The sequence below is a fragment of the Xiphophorus couchianus genome, chromosome 4 (genome assembly GCF_001444195.1).
Source record: "Xiphophorus couchianus chromosome 4, X_couchianus-1.0, whole genome shotgun sequence".
Lineage (NCBI taxonomy): Eukaryota > Metazoa > Chordata > Actinopteri > Cyprinodontiformes > Poeciliidae > Xiphophorus > Xiphophorus couchianus.
This window is the reverse complement of record NC_040231.1, coordinates 29,436,690-29,451,411: the sequence shown is the minus strand read 5'-3', so window position 1 is coordinate 29,451,411 and position 14,722 is coordinate 29,436,690. Positions and strand designations below refer to the sequence as shown.

Genomic DNA, 14,722 nt, shown 5'->3' with positions numbered 1-14,722 from the left:
TCGGCACGTTTTATGATTAAGTGATTAGTCTACATCTCACATTAAATGAGTTTGAACTTTTTTTATAGTACGTACACTAAATTTATTTTGTATACGAATTACAATATAAACAAAGTATGAATTTTAAGAGCTTTTCCTTTGTAGTGGAAGTCAATTAAAAAATTATCAAGTTATGAAATTAACCCTGAAATGTCCTAATCGCAATAAGTCGCATTTTAGTTAAAAATCATATGTCGACAAAATTAGCAAAATATTCAATTCAAAACCCCTTTTTGCTGCTAAATAATTGAATAAATAGACAGGTGAGCTCAGCAAGAAAATGTATCTATTGTTTTTAATCTGTTAGGTTATTGAAGCGTCAGATTGGTACTCTTATACGAATTCGGCTGTCAAGGGTCGCTGATGATTCATGGGAGTTCTGTAGAAATAAATACTTCTTTAGAAATGTGGGCTGTGGGAAAAATGCTGACATCAGCATTTTTTTGCATTGAGATAATGCAAGAAAATTATCTCAATTTTCTTGAGATAATTTAGGAGTATCTTGAGAAATCTTGAATAAAAAGGAGCCTATCTTAGGCTCCTTTTAAACTCACTGTAGCACAATTTGAACACTGCAGTCTGTTCCAGCGTCCAATCAGATCAGTTTGTTTTTTATATATGTATATAAAAACGAACCCCCAGTTGGCCAGGAGAAGCGACTTTGTCATCCGTTGTTGTTGTTTGTCGATGTCGCTTGTGAGTCAGATTTATTGGTGCACCGCCACCAGAAACTCACAAGTAGAAAGGTTATGTTTATAACGTTCATTTTGAAACATCAGAATCAGGGACTTCATCAGATGCACGTGAGGAACGAAAATAAAAAAAAGTCTAAATGTAACGTATGATCAGAGCTTCAGCGTCAGGATCCCAGAAGGTGTGATCACAGAAACATTTACCACCAGAAAAACGCCGTCTGATTCACAGCAGGGAGTGAGACGGGGATGAGAGAGAACGATCAGCGTGTCACCTGGTGCTCACTGTCAGCTGTAAAACAGACACTCCATACATGAAGGCGTTGAGAATATGAGGCATCTTTCCATATGAATCTATTCAATTTATCAGTTGAAGAAGTGGGGGAGAATTTTTTACAATAAAGCTGGGATTGATTCAGTCAACACATTATCAAAGGTGACCTAATGAACAGGTTAGGACAGATCGGTGGGCTATAAAAAAAAACGTGCTCATTACATTTTTTGGCACAAAATCATTCTTAGAAAATGAGATTTCAGTCTGCTCAGTCCTGCCGACTTTGAGTTCCTGCTTAAGGACCGCCTGTCGCCTTAAATCCAAATAATCTGCTGCTGTCCACGCCCTCCAACTCAACACTTACTCTCACACGTGAAAATGGCTACAAACAGATGCACAAATATACAACCGCACAGTTTTTGAAAAAACTAATTTTCCAGACACCAACAAACCCAACTGAAGGATGAAACCCTGCAAAAAGTGGGTTTTGCATAGTAGGTCCCCTTTAAATACATCAGAGGACATCACAGGGGCCGGTGATATTCAGTCATGGGTTAGGCCACCAACAGAGCCTAACCCATGACTAACCAAACCCATGTCCATTTGGTTAACAGAACCAAATGGATCTGTTCACACAAATCCATTTGGTTAGTTTGGGTTTGCTTTGCTCTTCCAGGTGACTTTCATGAAGAGGAAGTTCGGCCTGATGAAGAAGGCCTACGAGCTGAGCGTTCTCTGCGACTGTGAAATAGCCCTCATCATCTTCAACAGCTCCAACAAGCTGTTCCAGTACGCCAGCACGGACATGGACAAAGTCCTGCTGAAGTACACCGAGTACAACGAGCCCCACGAGAGCAGAACCAACACCGACATTTTAGAGGTAAGGAGTCGACGGCGGCGTCTTCAGAGGATTCGCTTTGCCTCCCGATCGTCTTATTTACTCCGTGTGCGTTCTGTTTATAGAGAGAGCATATTAGTTTTGATTAAAAGGCGCGACATGCAAATACGCCTCATGTACAACACGGCTTGTTTTGCATCAGCCGCCATGAGGCGTGTGCGTGTACAGTTAGTGAGAGGAGGAATCTGTCTGACCAACGTTTTCTTCGTCCATGTCAAGAAAAGGGAAGGAAGTGACAAAAAGGATGTATTTTGAAAAGGGGAATTTTGTGCTACATTGTAGAGCTCAGAATTTCATCTTAATGTCTCTTTACTTCACTGTTTTTCTTTGAAAATGTAAGGAAGTGAAATGTTCATAATTTTAAAAAAAGAGCCTAAGCTTTTGTGTGACAGACGAAAATATGAATAACAGATAGGCAGATTGGTTTCATTTCTCAAATTCTAACGATTTAATCAGATATTGTAATGTCCACTTTTAGGCCTTTAGAGTTGCTCTCACTATTTTGTATATACATGTCACCACTTATGCTGGTGAGAAGCATATTTAATGTGGCTCTAAATGTGAGGAAAGAAGCAAATTCTGTGAATGCTCAAGTCAAGTATGTATAGTTTTTATTCGCGTTCTGTTTTTCATTATGTGTATACTGGAATTAAAGGTGCTCTACATGTGGTATATTACAATCTTGTTTTATATTTAGATTTTTAACAAAATATTAAGAATTACCATATGAAAGTTAAATGCCCATCATGCTGCCTGCTGCGCGAACGACTACGTTCTTGATGCTCAATTCCAGTTTTTTGCAGAAAAATGTTTTGTTTTCACGTGGGTAACTTTGCCAAAAAATTATAACTCAATATATATATATATATTTTAAAATACCTCAATAACAATATCGTAGATGGTATTCCACATTTTCTGCTTTCCCTCTTTTATTTTTTTCTTGGGCTAAACAAATATGTAACATCAAAACATAGTTGTTGTTCTCTTTTACTTTTCTTTATGAACAGCCACTAGAAGTAAATAATATATTTTTATGTCAATATATACAAAATCACAGAATATGTTTAGAGCGTCCAAGAAAATATAAATGCAAACTAACTCTGGTCACAAGTAACAAAACTTAAAAACTCAAATGAAACAAAGAAAACATTTGTTTTTCTAGTTGTTAAAAAGTGTTTGTCCCTCGTGTTTTTTTAAGAAGTGAAAAAAGTATGTGCACAAGTAAGAATCTGTTCAATATGAAAGGAAATCTGGTGGGGTTGTGAGTTATTGTCGAGCATTGTCACATCAACAACGTAAAAAACTGCAGACTGGTCAAATATTCACCAGCTAAATTAATCAAAAAGTAGGTCGAGCTGCCATCAGTTGGAGCCGCTCCAAACAGTCGGTGTCAAATTCTCCTGCACAAGACGTGCGCACACTTTTAGATGTCTTTAACGCGGTGTCTAGAAGTCGTGTTCAAATTACAGATGTTGCCATAAAATGAGCGGCAGTCTGACTCGGCTTAGGATGAAATCTCAGCGCCATCAAAGTTTTTTAACGCCGTTTTCATTGCACACGCCAGCAAACACCCACTTTCCTGAAACAGGTGTTTCAGTGAGATGCTTGTCCTGTTTAATAGTCTCTACTCATTGGCTTGTCCTGTTTAATAGTCATGCTGTCATGCTTGTCCTGTTTAATAGTCTCTACTCATTGGCTGTGCTGTTAGAAACCAATGGCCAACATGACTCGTGTTCTGTTTATTTAAACTTCCACTGTGTGTTTGCCTTTCTTGGAGCCTGACTCTCACACTTGTACTAAGTTGTGATTTTACTCCTTCAGAGGAAATTCGATACATTTACTTCCTGAAAATGTACATTTAAGGCTCCACTTTGTGGCAGCCCTCAATATGGAAAAGCCTTCAAGCTTCAAAAAACTTTCTACTTTGCCAAACCAGTTGCAGTAAAGATTATCAATACGCACAATTCAAATATTGATACTAAAGAGTGTCTGTGTAAACTCTCCTGCTGTGAAACCACAACTGGACACCTGGGGAAGCTCCGACAGCCATTAGCCGTGCAGAATTTGCCTTCTCTCCGCCTCATTTTGTTTATTCCCACAAATCTCATGCAGACAGACGAGCCGGCTAAGGCAGCGCCTGACCAATTGGAAGGCTGCTTGTTTACATATTGGTCTGTCTATTTGCAACATTTAAGCATGAAATTTGACTACATTTAAAGGACGGACCCCTCTCGCTACAACAGGCGTCCCGTGTCGGAGAGGTCCCACGAGAAGCTCCTTTGGATCAAATTATTATGATCAGGCAGGAAAATTAAACACTCAAGTTTTTTTTTCCACATAATAATATGTAAAAATTTAGTTTAATGTATGTAAAAATGACCAAAAATGATCTTTTCATTTAAATGACATCAAAACGTCTTGCAGTTGTCAACAGCTGAGTTTGGAAACAGCTGGTTCAGGGTAACGTTTTGCCGCCATTGTTGCATCATTTACTCCTCAAATTATCTCAGCCTTAATCAGAATTGGCACATCGGGCTTTTTAAAGATCGGTGATCAGCCAGGAAACTGCAATCGGTGCACTCCTAGTTAGTAGTATTATAATTGTTCTAAATGTTGTCGTAACAGCAGAATAATTGTTGCTTATTCTGTTACACAACAGAAACACAAATTCTTACCAAGTGTTTTTAGTCTAGTTTCTAGTGCAAATATCTTAGTACACTTTAAATAAGACAAAACCAACTCATAAGTAACTTTTCAGCAAGATATAGGAGCTTGTTTTGATTCAATAATCCCTTAATATTGATGAAAAAGTTGTAGTACCACTGGCAGATTATTTAATTTATTACAAGGCATTTTTCCCATGTTATAAGTGAAATAATCTGCCAGTGGAACTAGAAATTTTTCAGCAATATTAAGGGATTATTAACTTAAAACAATCTCGTATTTCTTGCTGAAAAGTTAATTGTGAGTTAGTTTTGTCTTATTTCAAGTGTCCTGCGATGTTTGCACTAGAAACTAGACTAAAAATACTGGGTAGGATTTAGCAGTGTAAAATGTGCAGACATGCACACCACAAGGCCATGAAACCGTGGCGCTTTTTACCAAAGGCTACCATTCCGTGAGAATGTCACGCAGGCCCATTCCCAATGCAGCGCTGTAAATGTTTAAAATCTTGCTTTCTTATTGATCCCAACAGTAAAACAAATGCTTCACAGCATTTGACTAGTTTCGGGCTGCATTTGACTAAACAGCCAGAAAGCCCTCGCTGGTCACTTCATCTTTCTGACAGTTTGCCTTTGTCACTATAATTGACCCAGGCTCGCGTCCAGCACAGTGAAGTTTCAACAACAACAGAGACTCTGTCCAAGGTATGCAGTTCAGTCATGTCAGCCTGCGGAGATGAATGAGAAGTTCAGCGGAAAGAGAAGAACTACGACAGAGTGGAAGCTGAAAGCGCGGCGTGCGGCTCAGCCGTTATTTGGCTCCAATCCTTCAGAACGACCGCACGTTTCCTATAGGACGCGTTCTCCTGGAGTCTGCTTTTTTCTTTTCTTTTCTGTTTTTTTAACTGCCAGCGATTTGTCGGATCAAATCTCAAGTATTGTGCCCTATTCTTAGCTCCGCGGGGCAGTAGTCACTCGCCTGAAAGAGGCTCACTGGGGGGGCAACGCGGGGCTTTCTTTTATCTTTGATGCAGCCCCAACAGCTACAAGACATCACCCTCACATGCTGTGATTCTTAACAGTGCAGCTCATGCCTCTTGGTGGCGGCCAGCCAGATGCCTTTGGAGATCCACTAAAGCCTGCTTTGACATTTGAGATGATAAGAAGGCACACACCCTCAGATCCTGTAACAGACACTTAGAGATAGTCCTCATAGGCCAGACATGATGCAGTGTTTTAACCCCCCCCCTACACACACAGACACACACCCACACACAAACACACACACATATCTATAGAGACTTATCTCAATGTGCGAGTCTTGGGACTAAATCCTGCTCGACCCACATGCCCTTGTTCTGCTCTGCTGTTCTGCTCTGCTCCTCTCTGTCCTGGTGTCATCCAGTATTAGCCTCTTAGTGCATTTTTCAGGAAAAGGCATGCATTATAAAGATGGACACAGATGCTATAGACTCGTGGCGTCCAATTTGGTCCCCATCAGGTTGGCAAGAGAGCTGCAAGAAGAGCAAAAAAAAAATATATCTAAGTATTTAATATAAGAAGCTAAGAATGCACCGATCTACTTTTTTCATTCCCGATATCGATACTGATATCAATATCTGAGGTCCGGCATCAATCCGATACAGAAAAACGGTGCCGACCAAAATCATTTCCTTTTTTTTTTTTCAAACACAGACATCAATGTACTGAATTAAACATTTATTAGATAATTCTGCACCGGTGCAGCACACTTAAATACATCAGTAACTTCAGAAGCTTGAAAACAAATAAAAGCAACTTCAGTCAGGGCAATTAGGACTATAACAGCCAGTGTAAAATAAAGAATAAAGAAACTGAAACTGACAGAAACAATAGGTTAACTATATTGGTAAAACATGTAAAAGATAAACTACAACAAACTTACTTTCAAATGGTTCAGAAATTACGAATTTGAAATGTAAAGTAAAATAAACAGTAAAACATAGTGTCACCAAGAGCACAAAGCGTAGAATTAGCCTGAATAGATCTATGTTTATGGATCGGGCACATTGTCACCAAAACTAGAATCTTTTTCAATTTAGGGGCCGGTACTGGTATCAATATCGGATCAGTGCATTTAGGAAATAAAATCGGTTAGTAGATTCAGTAACGTTCAGTCTGCTTTGTTTTCCTACTGTAGTCAATATTTACTTTCCCTTATTTTGTTCCCTGTTTTTAATTATAGTGTTAACTTTCTGAGTGGACCCTTTGCCATGGCAACAGCCCTCATTATGTAACAGTAAGCGCTGAGCGGGGGCCTGTAGCCGTCTGCTGTCCTCCCACCTCGGCCGCTGGGTGAGCCGGCCCCCCTCATCAGAGTGTGTCCAGTCTGCTGAAGGCATTCAACTTGTGTTGTGAAATGATAAATAGGATATAGAATATGTGATCAGCTCATCTTCAAATCAACCAGTTGCAATAATTACAGTCCTTGACATTTATTATTAGATGTACCTTTAAATACCGTCAGTTACTGTAGCTCCACCCGCTAACGCTATTCCTTTATTGTAAAAGTAAAGCTTTTGAGATTGACATGAAGTAGTTTATCATTATAAACTCTGTGCCTTTTGTTTTTAAGATTTTTACAGTTCTCTGTCCTGGTCTCTGCAGGAAGTGACGAAATTCCAAAAGTAAACATTAGCTTGCAATGGCTCTAAATGTTATACAAAAACTCTGGAGAAAGTTCTGGATTATTAGAGCTGTAGCATGCAACTTTTATGGAAAAAGAATCTGTTTTTTTTTTTTGTTGTTGCTTTGTTTTTTTTTTACATATTTGGTAGTGTCTCGTGATATTGTCTGTCTCGTGTTATACTGTCAGGACAAATATGTAAAAAAGAAAACTATTTTTTATGAGTTCCCTACTTCTACCACAACTAAGGTTATGGTGTGTTTCAGCTGTCAGTGGAATAAATACTAATGTCACTAGTTCATCCAGATGAGCTGCAATAATGAGTCAGTTTACTTTAAGCCATTAAAAGCAGCTAATTAACCCGTCGTTGTTCAACTCGTCGTCTCCTCTGCATAGGTAGGATAGAGACTGACTAAGCAGTTTAGCTTAAATATGCTTAGGTTGTGTATCAAGGACCTGCTGTTGGAGGAGAAAGTAAAGTTTGCTGTTGTGTTTCTTTTTTGTTGAAATACTAAACAGAATTGATGGACAGGTTTGTGTCATCCAGTTCCTTGCAACAGTAGTCACAGCTCTTAAAGTTTTCCTCTTCGTTTTAAACTACAACCACAAACTTTTATGTATTTCTTGGAGGTTTTTTACGGGACGTAACATCACAAATGGTGAAGTGGAAGGAAAATGATGTATGGTTTTAATTTCATTTATTTTTATATATATAAAAAAGTAACTGAAAAGGGTATCCTTACTCACAACGACAGAAACAGTTACAACAAGTCTCCTGTTTTACCGTTCCTGTCCACACGTGCAGCTGGAGGAGAGAAACACAGCGCTCCGTGTTGAGTCACGGATCCTGTGGCTCACTCTTCACCGTCCAGTGCAGTCCAGCGTCTAAAAGAAGAACGTGGGACAACTGCAAGCTCACCGAGACGATGGTCGTGGTAGAAGAGTCTAATTTAATTTAGTTGATTTGATTAGGACAGTGCACATGAATCAATATCGCCACAAATCACGGCGGCGTAAATATGCAGGAATTAGCACAGTGGCTAAATTTGTCCTCGGAGAAGTGAGCAGAAAAAAACTAAACACCTCACTATACAATTCCCAGGGCAGGACACGTAGTTTTATTTAAAAAGTACAAAATAATAATAGTAATAATAACATCCTCAATAGAAAACAATTACATACGAAATAACAACCAACAGACAGGAACAGTACAAGATCTGAGAGCTGTTGTATTTGTTGTGCACTCAAGAAATATTGGACCCACCGATCCACTTTTTTTTCCTCTTCCAATAAAATACCGGTACCTGATGTTTAGTATCGACTGATACAGAAAAACACCTGTCTAAAAATGTTTCTTTTTTTTAAAACACAGACATAAATTAACTGAATTACAAATGTATTTGCTAACTCTGCACGAGTACATCACATTTTATAATTTAAAATACACCAGTAGCGTCACAGGTTTGGTCAAACATGTAAAAACGACTTTGATTAGTTCAGTCAGTGCAATTAGGAGCAAAAGAGCCAACGTGAAATAAATAATAAAGAAGCTGAAACCGACAGAAAGAGCAGGTTGATTGCTTTGGTCAAATGTAAAATAAACTTCAACAAATCTTTAAAAAATGTTCTTAAATGTAATTAGGAATTCTAGATACAATGTAAAATAATAACAAAGCATGACGTCACTCTGTGTACAAAGCATAGAGTTACACTGAATAGATCTGGCCTTATGGATTGTGCACATGGTCACAGATTCCTGATCTAGAATTTTCTTCAACATCGGGACCGATACAGATATTTACATCATATCGTTGCATCTCTACCAGCTGGCTGCGAGAAAGAAAATAAAAAAAGAAGAAAGAAAACTATGAGAAGTCCCAAATGCTATTTGCCACAACCCATTTAGGGGTCGTATCAATTATCTGGAAGAAGGTGCTCTGGTGAGCTGACAGCACAGCCTTCAAAGTGCGGAGCTCTTAAAAAGTTCTGCAGTTCCTCTCCGACTCACGTTGCTGTCAGAGGATTTCTCTGACCGGATCAGAGAAGACGCAGCACATGTGCGTTCGTTTCAGGGGTTTACGAGAGCGTTGAAGCGCTCTGCTGCTTTACGAGAGCTCGAGTGTGTGACCCCTCGAGAGGTCAACCGGCTGCGAAAGTGGCGTTCAAGGTCTGTGGTGGAAAAATAGACGTGTCAGAGTGTTTTTAAAGCTTTGGGGTAACTACCAGTGTCTGGGAATGCAGCGGCCGTGTGCCGGTCGGCCAGTCCGTCCCGTTCACGCTGTGACCTTATAATGAGAGGAGCAGAGAGGAGGGAGACCGCAGAGCTCGCATCGCGCTCCAGGCTCGTCTGCTAGTGCAGGTGCCGTTAAATCCCATCCACTCATCCCCTCCGCTGTGCTGTTTTTATGTCGTTGTTGTTGTTGTTTTCAAGGTGCGTCATCTTTCCCTGTGTTTCGCTAACAACGCCACAGCTAATTTCAAGGTGTGAAAACACACAGGTTCAGCGCTGAGCCGCCTCTGTTTGAGGAAGGGGAATTATGTAACCTTCGAGATGCATATCTTGCTCCGTTAAGGTGGAGCCCAGGATGTTTTCTGTGTGAAATCATCCACAACTGATGAAGTCAAGCTGAGCACTAAAACCAGCAATGTGTGATTTTGTTTGTTTTTTGTAAATCTGAATGCTTTTTACAACAGACCTTTTAAATTAATGGTAGCTACTGGCTTTGATAGAATATTTTTATATATACGGTCACAAGCTGCGTTTCCATTACAAATATGTGTAAAACTTTGTTGATATTCCATTAATGTTGAAAAAAGAAATTTTGCAAACAAGGTTTTTCCATTAAATCAGGAATTAGAACAAACTTAGAATGCAGAGAAACTCTCCTTACTTCCTTAGATTAACATTATCAGAACAAAAATCTGATATAAATGACGAACTACTTAGTCTTAAACATGGGGAACTAATATGTAGGTTTTTTTTTTTTTACTTTTTCTTCTTTTGCTCTTTTCTTTGGTTTGTTATTTTGTTTGTATTTCCTTCTAATTCATGTAAAGCACTTCAAATTGCCTTGTTGCTGAAAATGTGCTATATAAATAGAATTACATTAATTACCTTAAATAAGAAACACAATTAAAAATCACACGTGAATGCGTTTGATCACACGAAAAGTCATTAAACACATCGCATCATCGTTCTCCAATTACCGTACTTCCTGTGGTCGTCTTCTTTGTGGTTTGCGTCAGTAGCGACATCCCGTCGTTCATCATGTGACTCGTACGATTGGGGGACCAGTGTTTCCATTGCAGTTTTGCCAAATAAACCAATTTGTGTCCTAATAAAACACCCTTGTGGTTTGTAGCATTCGTTTTCTGCTGTGACGTTGCAGGTTCAGTTCATAAATTTGTTGCCCTTGAAATGTGAAACAACTGAGAAGATCACAGAATGTCTTACTGGGAATATACTGTGCAATAATTAAAATAACTGTGAAATGACAGAGGGAAGGAAGTTTTTGTTGTAACATTTAGTGGTGAAATATTTAGTAAATATACATTTTATTCCTTTTTTAAATTGTTTGTTTTTATATGAAAAGTATTTTTGATTGTATTGGATTTTTTTCTTTTTTTAATTTTGCACCTAAAGGGAATACAACCAGTAATGTTGTTCTGTAACAATGATGCTATTCTATTCAGAGATCTCACCTCTGGCTTCATGTTAAAATATGAAAAACAACAAAAATAAGTTTCCCAAAACTTCTTTAGCATGTCTGTTCCATCCCCTACGTCTACCGCCTCGCTCGCATTGTAAAGAAAAAAAAGTTGTTTTCCGCCGATCTTTAATTGACTTTGTGCTTTTGCCTGCTGCTTTTTACCCACAGGCGCTGCATAAGAAGGAGCACAGAGGCTGCGACAGCCCAGACAACGAGTCGTCCTACGTCCTCACCCCCAGCACCGAGGAGAAATACAAAAAGATCAACGAAGAGTTCGACAACATGATGAAAAGTCATAAAGTAGTAAGCAACAATTTGGTTGGCTGTTTTGTTATTATGGTCGCATTGAAACAGAAGAATAAATTATGAAATGTTGGATTTTATAGAGGAGATGCATTTTTCACATCTGAAAGACAAATGAGAAAGTGTCAAAGACTCTGGTACATGTTACAGATAATTATTGCAGACATTGAGCTCATGCAGTGTTTATTGCCTGTTTGATAATTGGTGACTGTACGGTGTAAAGCACTTTGAACGGCCTTGTTGCTGAAATGTGCCATACAAATAAACTTGTCTGGACTTTCGTTCCCACTAGTCCACAGGTCAGCCGCAGCAGCATTTCATGCATGCAGCATCAGGCAGCACCACCTATTGCCATGGAGCGGGAGGAGGAGGAGGAGGAGTGACTTCCCAGGCTCTAGCTGCAGCCACAGCAGTGCTGTCTGACAGCGGGATCCTCTGCTCGCCTCACACACACACCCACAGAAACACAAACTCCTCACAAAGACCTCCCAGCACTGGAAACACAGGTTAGTGTCACAGCATTGTTAACACTTTTAAGGAACGAACCACAGAGTGACGCTAAAGCGATGGGAGGCCCAGGTGGCCAAATGTTGTCAAAATAACAAAACAAAAAAAATATATATATATATGTATATGTGTGTGCGTGTGTGGACTGAATTAAATAAAGAAGATACATGCAATGTCTGACAACAATACTTAGCATGCTTGATGTGTCTGTGAATATATTTTCATGAATAATCGTTTGTGAGTGTATATATTTAACTGGAAGGGCAGTTTGATAATAGCTGAGTTTTATTGAAGTAACCAGTTTTATTGAAGTGAAACGTATGACTGAACTTGAAATTTCTCTAAAGAAATGAAACATTTCAAGGAAGCACGAAGGTTTGTGAAAAAGATTATATGATATGTGCCTTGTGAACAAAAATCATGAAAAAAGTCTCTAAAGACGCATGTCTCTGCGTGTGTGTGTGGGGGTGTGTGTGTGTGCTCACCATTAGGTGGCCTGCAGGGCAGCTCAGATCTGGCTCTGCACAATGGCTCTGGAGCAGCTGGTATGTATCTTATAAACATGCTCTGACACACACAGTGCTTTCACACAGACACTTTGTTTTCCTGTGATCCGTTGAAGTCGAAGCGTGTAGGATTTAGGTCTGTTGCCTTTGGGTTGTGTCCTGTCGATGACGTCATGAGGCCTCCGGTTTATCACATCTCAGCGTCAGGGTGGGACCACTGAGTCAGTGTGTGTTGACTTCCTAAATGCTTTCTGCTTCACTCTGTCGCTCTGATTCAGGCTGCACCGCGCTCTTCAGGAGAAGAACTCAATAGCCTCCATTTTGTGAAATCAACAATAGCTTTTACTTGGCGCAACTCTGTGATCACATCAGGATTTAGCTATGAGGTACAAGATTAAGCTACCATGGGCTACTACCTTAAATCTGGTGTCAGGCTGCAGAGCTGTACTAAATATAAGGAGTACCAAACCATACAACAGCCTTGTTGAGAAAAAGAAACATTTTCCTCTTTTCTCATTTTTATGGGATCATTAGCACCTTTAAAGAATACAAGAGAATGTTTTTAGGCCTATCGCAATAAGCAATGAATCAGTACATCACATGACAAATCAAAACAACTTCAATGATTTTCAGTTGCATGATTTATTTGCTTTTCTTTTTTCCTCTCTCTCTTTCTACCAAAATCTGGATGATAAAAGTCTTCAGTGTGGTTCACTGGTCTCAACTAGACCATTTTTTGAGGGACAATTTTGTTAACAGAGACTTCATAATTTTATTTTATTTCTTGTTTCTGTTGTTTTGTTTATTTATGTTGAATATTTAAAACGTCTTCCGGTGTTAAATGATCGTTAGTATTTAAAGTGTATTCATCTTTGAGAATGTGTTCTTGCATTACCGTTATACTACTTGAAAATGGTCTGAAAGCAACAATATTATCGTTTATCGCAATAACTTCAGAGGCAAATTATATGTAACAAACCCGATCTCGTGGTTATGGTTCGGATACGACAACTAAACATGGATTCCAAGGATACTTTCTACGAGACTTTCTCGTAAACAAGTCCTGATTCTCGCTGCAGGCAGACTCTCTACAGAGCAACCGTGCAATTTGGAGGTGTGTGCCCTCCTCTCTACTATAGATTCCTGTGTGCCAGCGGCCTGAGAAGCCGGACTGATTTTTGGATGCTGCGGTGCCAAAAGAATCGCATTAATTAATCCAGAGTGCTGCTGCAGTGTGATAAGCTGTTACGAGGTCCAGGGTGTTCATGATCAACTCTTCTTCACATGCATAAATATTGTGTTTGTTCAAACCTTACAGCAATTTTCCCAGAGCTGAATCCTGGAAATGTTGCCATTACATAATGTTAGGAGAAACAGAGAGAGAATAAATGAATGATTAATTATTATCTCTTGTATAATGTATAGCTGCTCTTTCTCCATTCAGGGTTAGCTCTGTTGTGGACAGGATGACTCCAATACATATGAATACATCTGATATTAAAGTCTTTTTTTCCTGATTCCTGAACGAGTCGAGTCTAAGAACCTACAGACGGGATGTTTTAACGAGACCATTCGGATTCTGCTTTCCGTCACTCATCGGACGTCTCTTTCTCAGTGAACGGATTCATGGGCTCCAGCGGTGGAGGCATCCTGGGGAAGACCGGACCGACCAAATCTCCTCCTTCTCTCCCGCACCAGGCCAGCGGCCCAATCCCCGGCGGCCGCAAAGGCGACCTGCGGGTGGTCATCCCTCACTGCAAAGGAATGATGCTGGTATGGATTCCCCTCCCCTCCACCCGAGTCCCAAACGTTCTCACCCACACCTGAGGTCACGTCAGGTGACTCCCGAGCAGAAGGGCGTTCCGATCGCTCTCCTCGTTCCTGGTTGATTTGGATTATCACGGCTTTCCTTGATAATACAAGATTGAAAACCCCAAGATTGTGTGTATTATGAATAAAAAGAAAATACTGCACATTCACGAGGAAGATTCCAGACTCTATGAGCCGTCCATCTGACGCTCTCCACAGAGCAAACCACAAAAAGTCATAAGTTTTCTGTGTCCAGGCATATTAATGGAAAGTTGAGTGGGAGGGGCGGGGAGTAGTTGAAAAAGACCCAAAGCAACAGGGAAAACTGCAGCCTTGATGGGTTTGTGAAATAAAACCCATTCAAAAGTTTGGGGGAAAATTCACAAGGCATGGAGCCATTACGCATAGATAGATCCAGGACATGGGTTACGACTGTAGCATTCCTCTTTTTATTATTATTCCTATTTAATCTGTCTCATTTAGCATTCTAATTGTCTGTCATTTTTGGTTCCCTCATTGACTGTAAGCCAAAATGAACAGAAACTAAAGCTGGAGATAATCCACTTCATGTGTCATGAATATATGTAGCATCTTGAGTTTTAAACTTTTGGGTTGATAACTGGCATAAATTCACATTTCAGGAATATTCAGTTTTA

General features: G+C 39.6%; 1 protein-coding gene across 3 annotated transcripts in view; it reads left to right on the top strand.

The window, feature by feature from the left end:
* LOC114143294 (myocyte-specific enhancer factor 2A-like) overlaps window positions 1–14,722 on the top strand; it is a 47,125-nt gene that overhangs the window by 27,346 nt on the left and 5,057 nt on the right. For 2 of the 3 annotated variants that reach the window (XM_028015180.1, XM_028015181.1), the window contains 5 exons: window positions 1,682–1,885; window positions 11,110–11,259; window positions 11,537–11,750; window positions 12,243–12,296; window positions 13,873–14,030. In XM_028015180.1, coding sequence (XP_027870981.1) covers window positions 1,682–1,885; window positions 11,110–11,259; window positions 11,537–11,750; window positions 12,243–12,296; window positions 13,873–14,030 — 780 coding nt within the window. The remainder of the gene's footprint in view (window positions 1–1,681; window positions 1,886–11,109; window positions 11,260–11,536; window positions 11,751–12,242; window positions 12,297–13,872; window positions 14,031–14,722) is intronic. The other variant, XM_028015183.1, reaches the window with a different exon arrangement.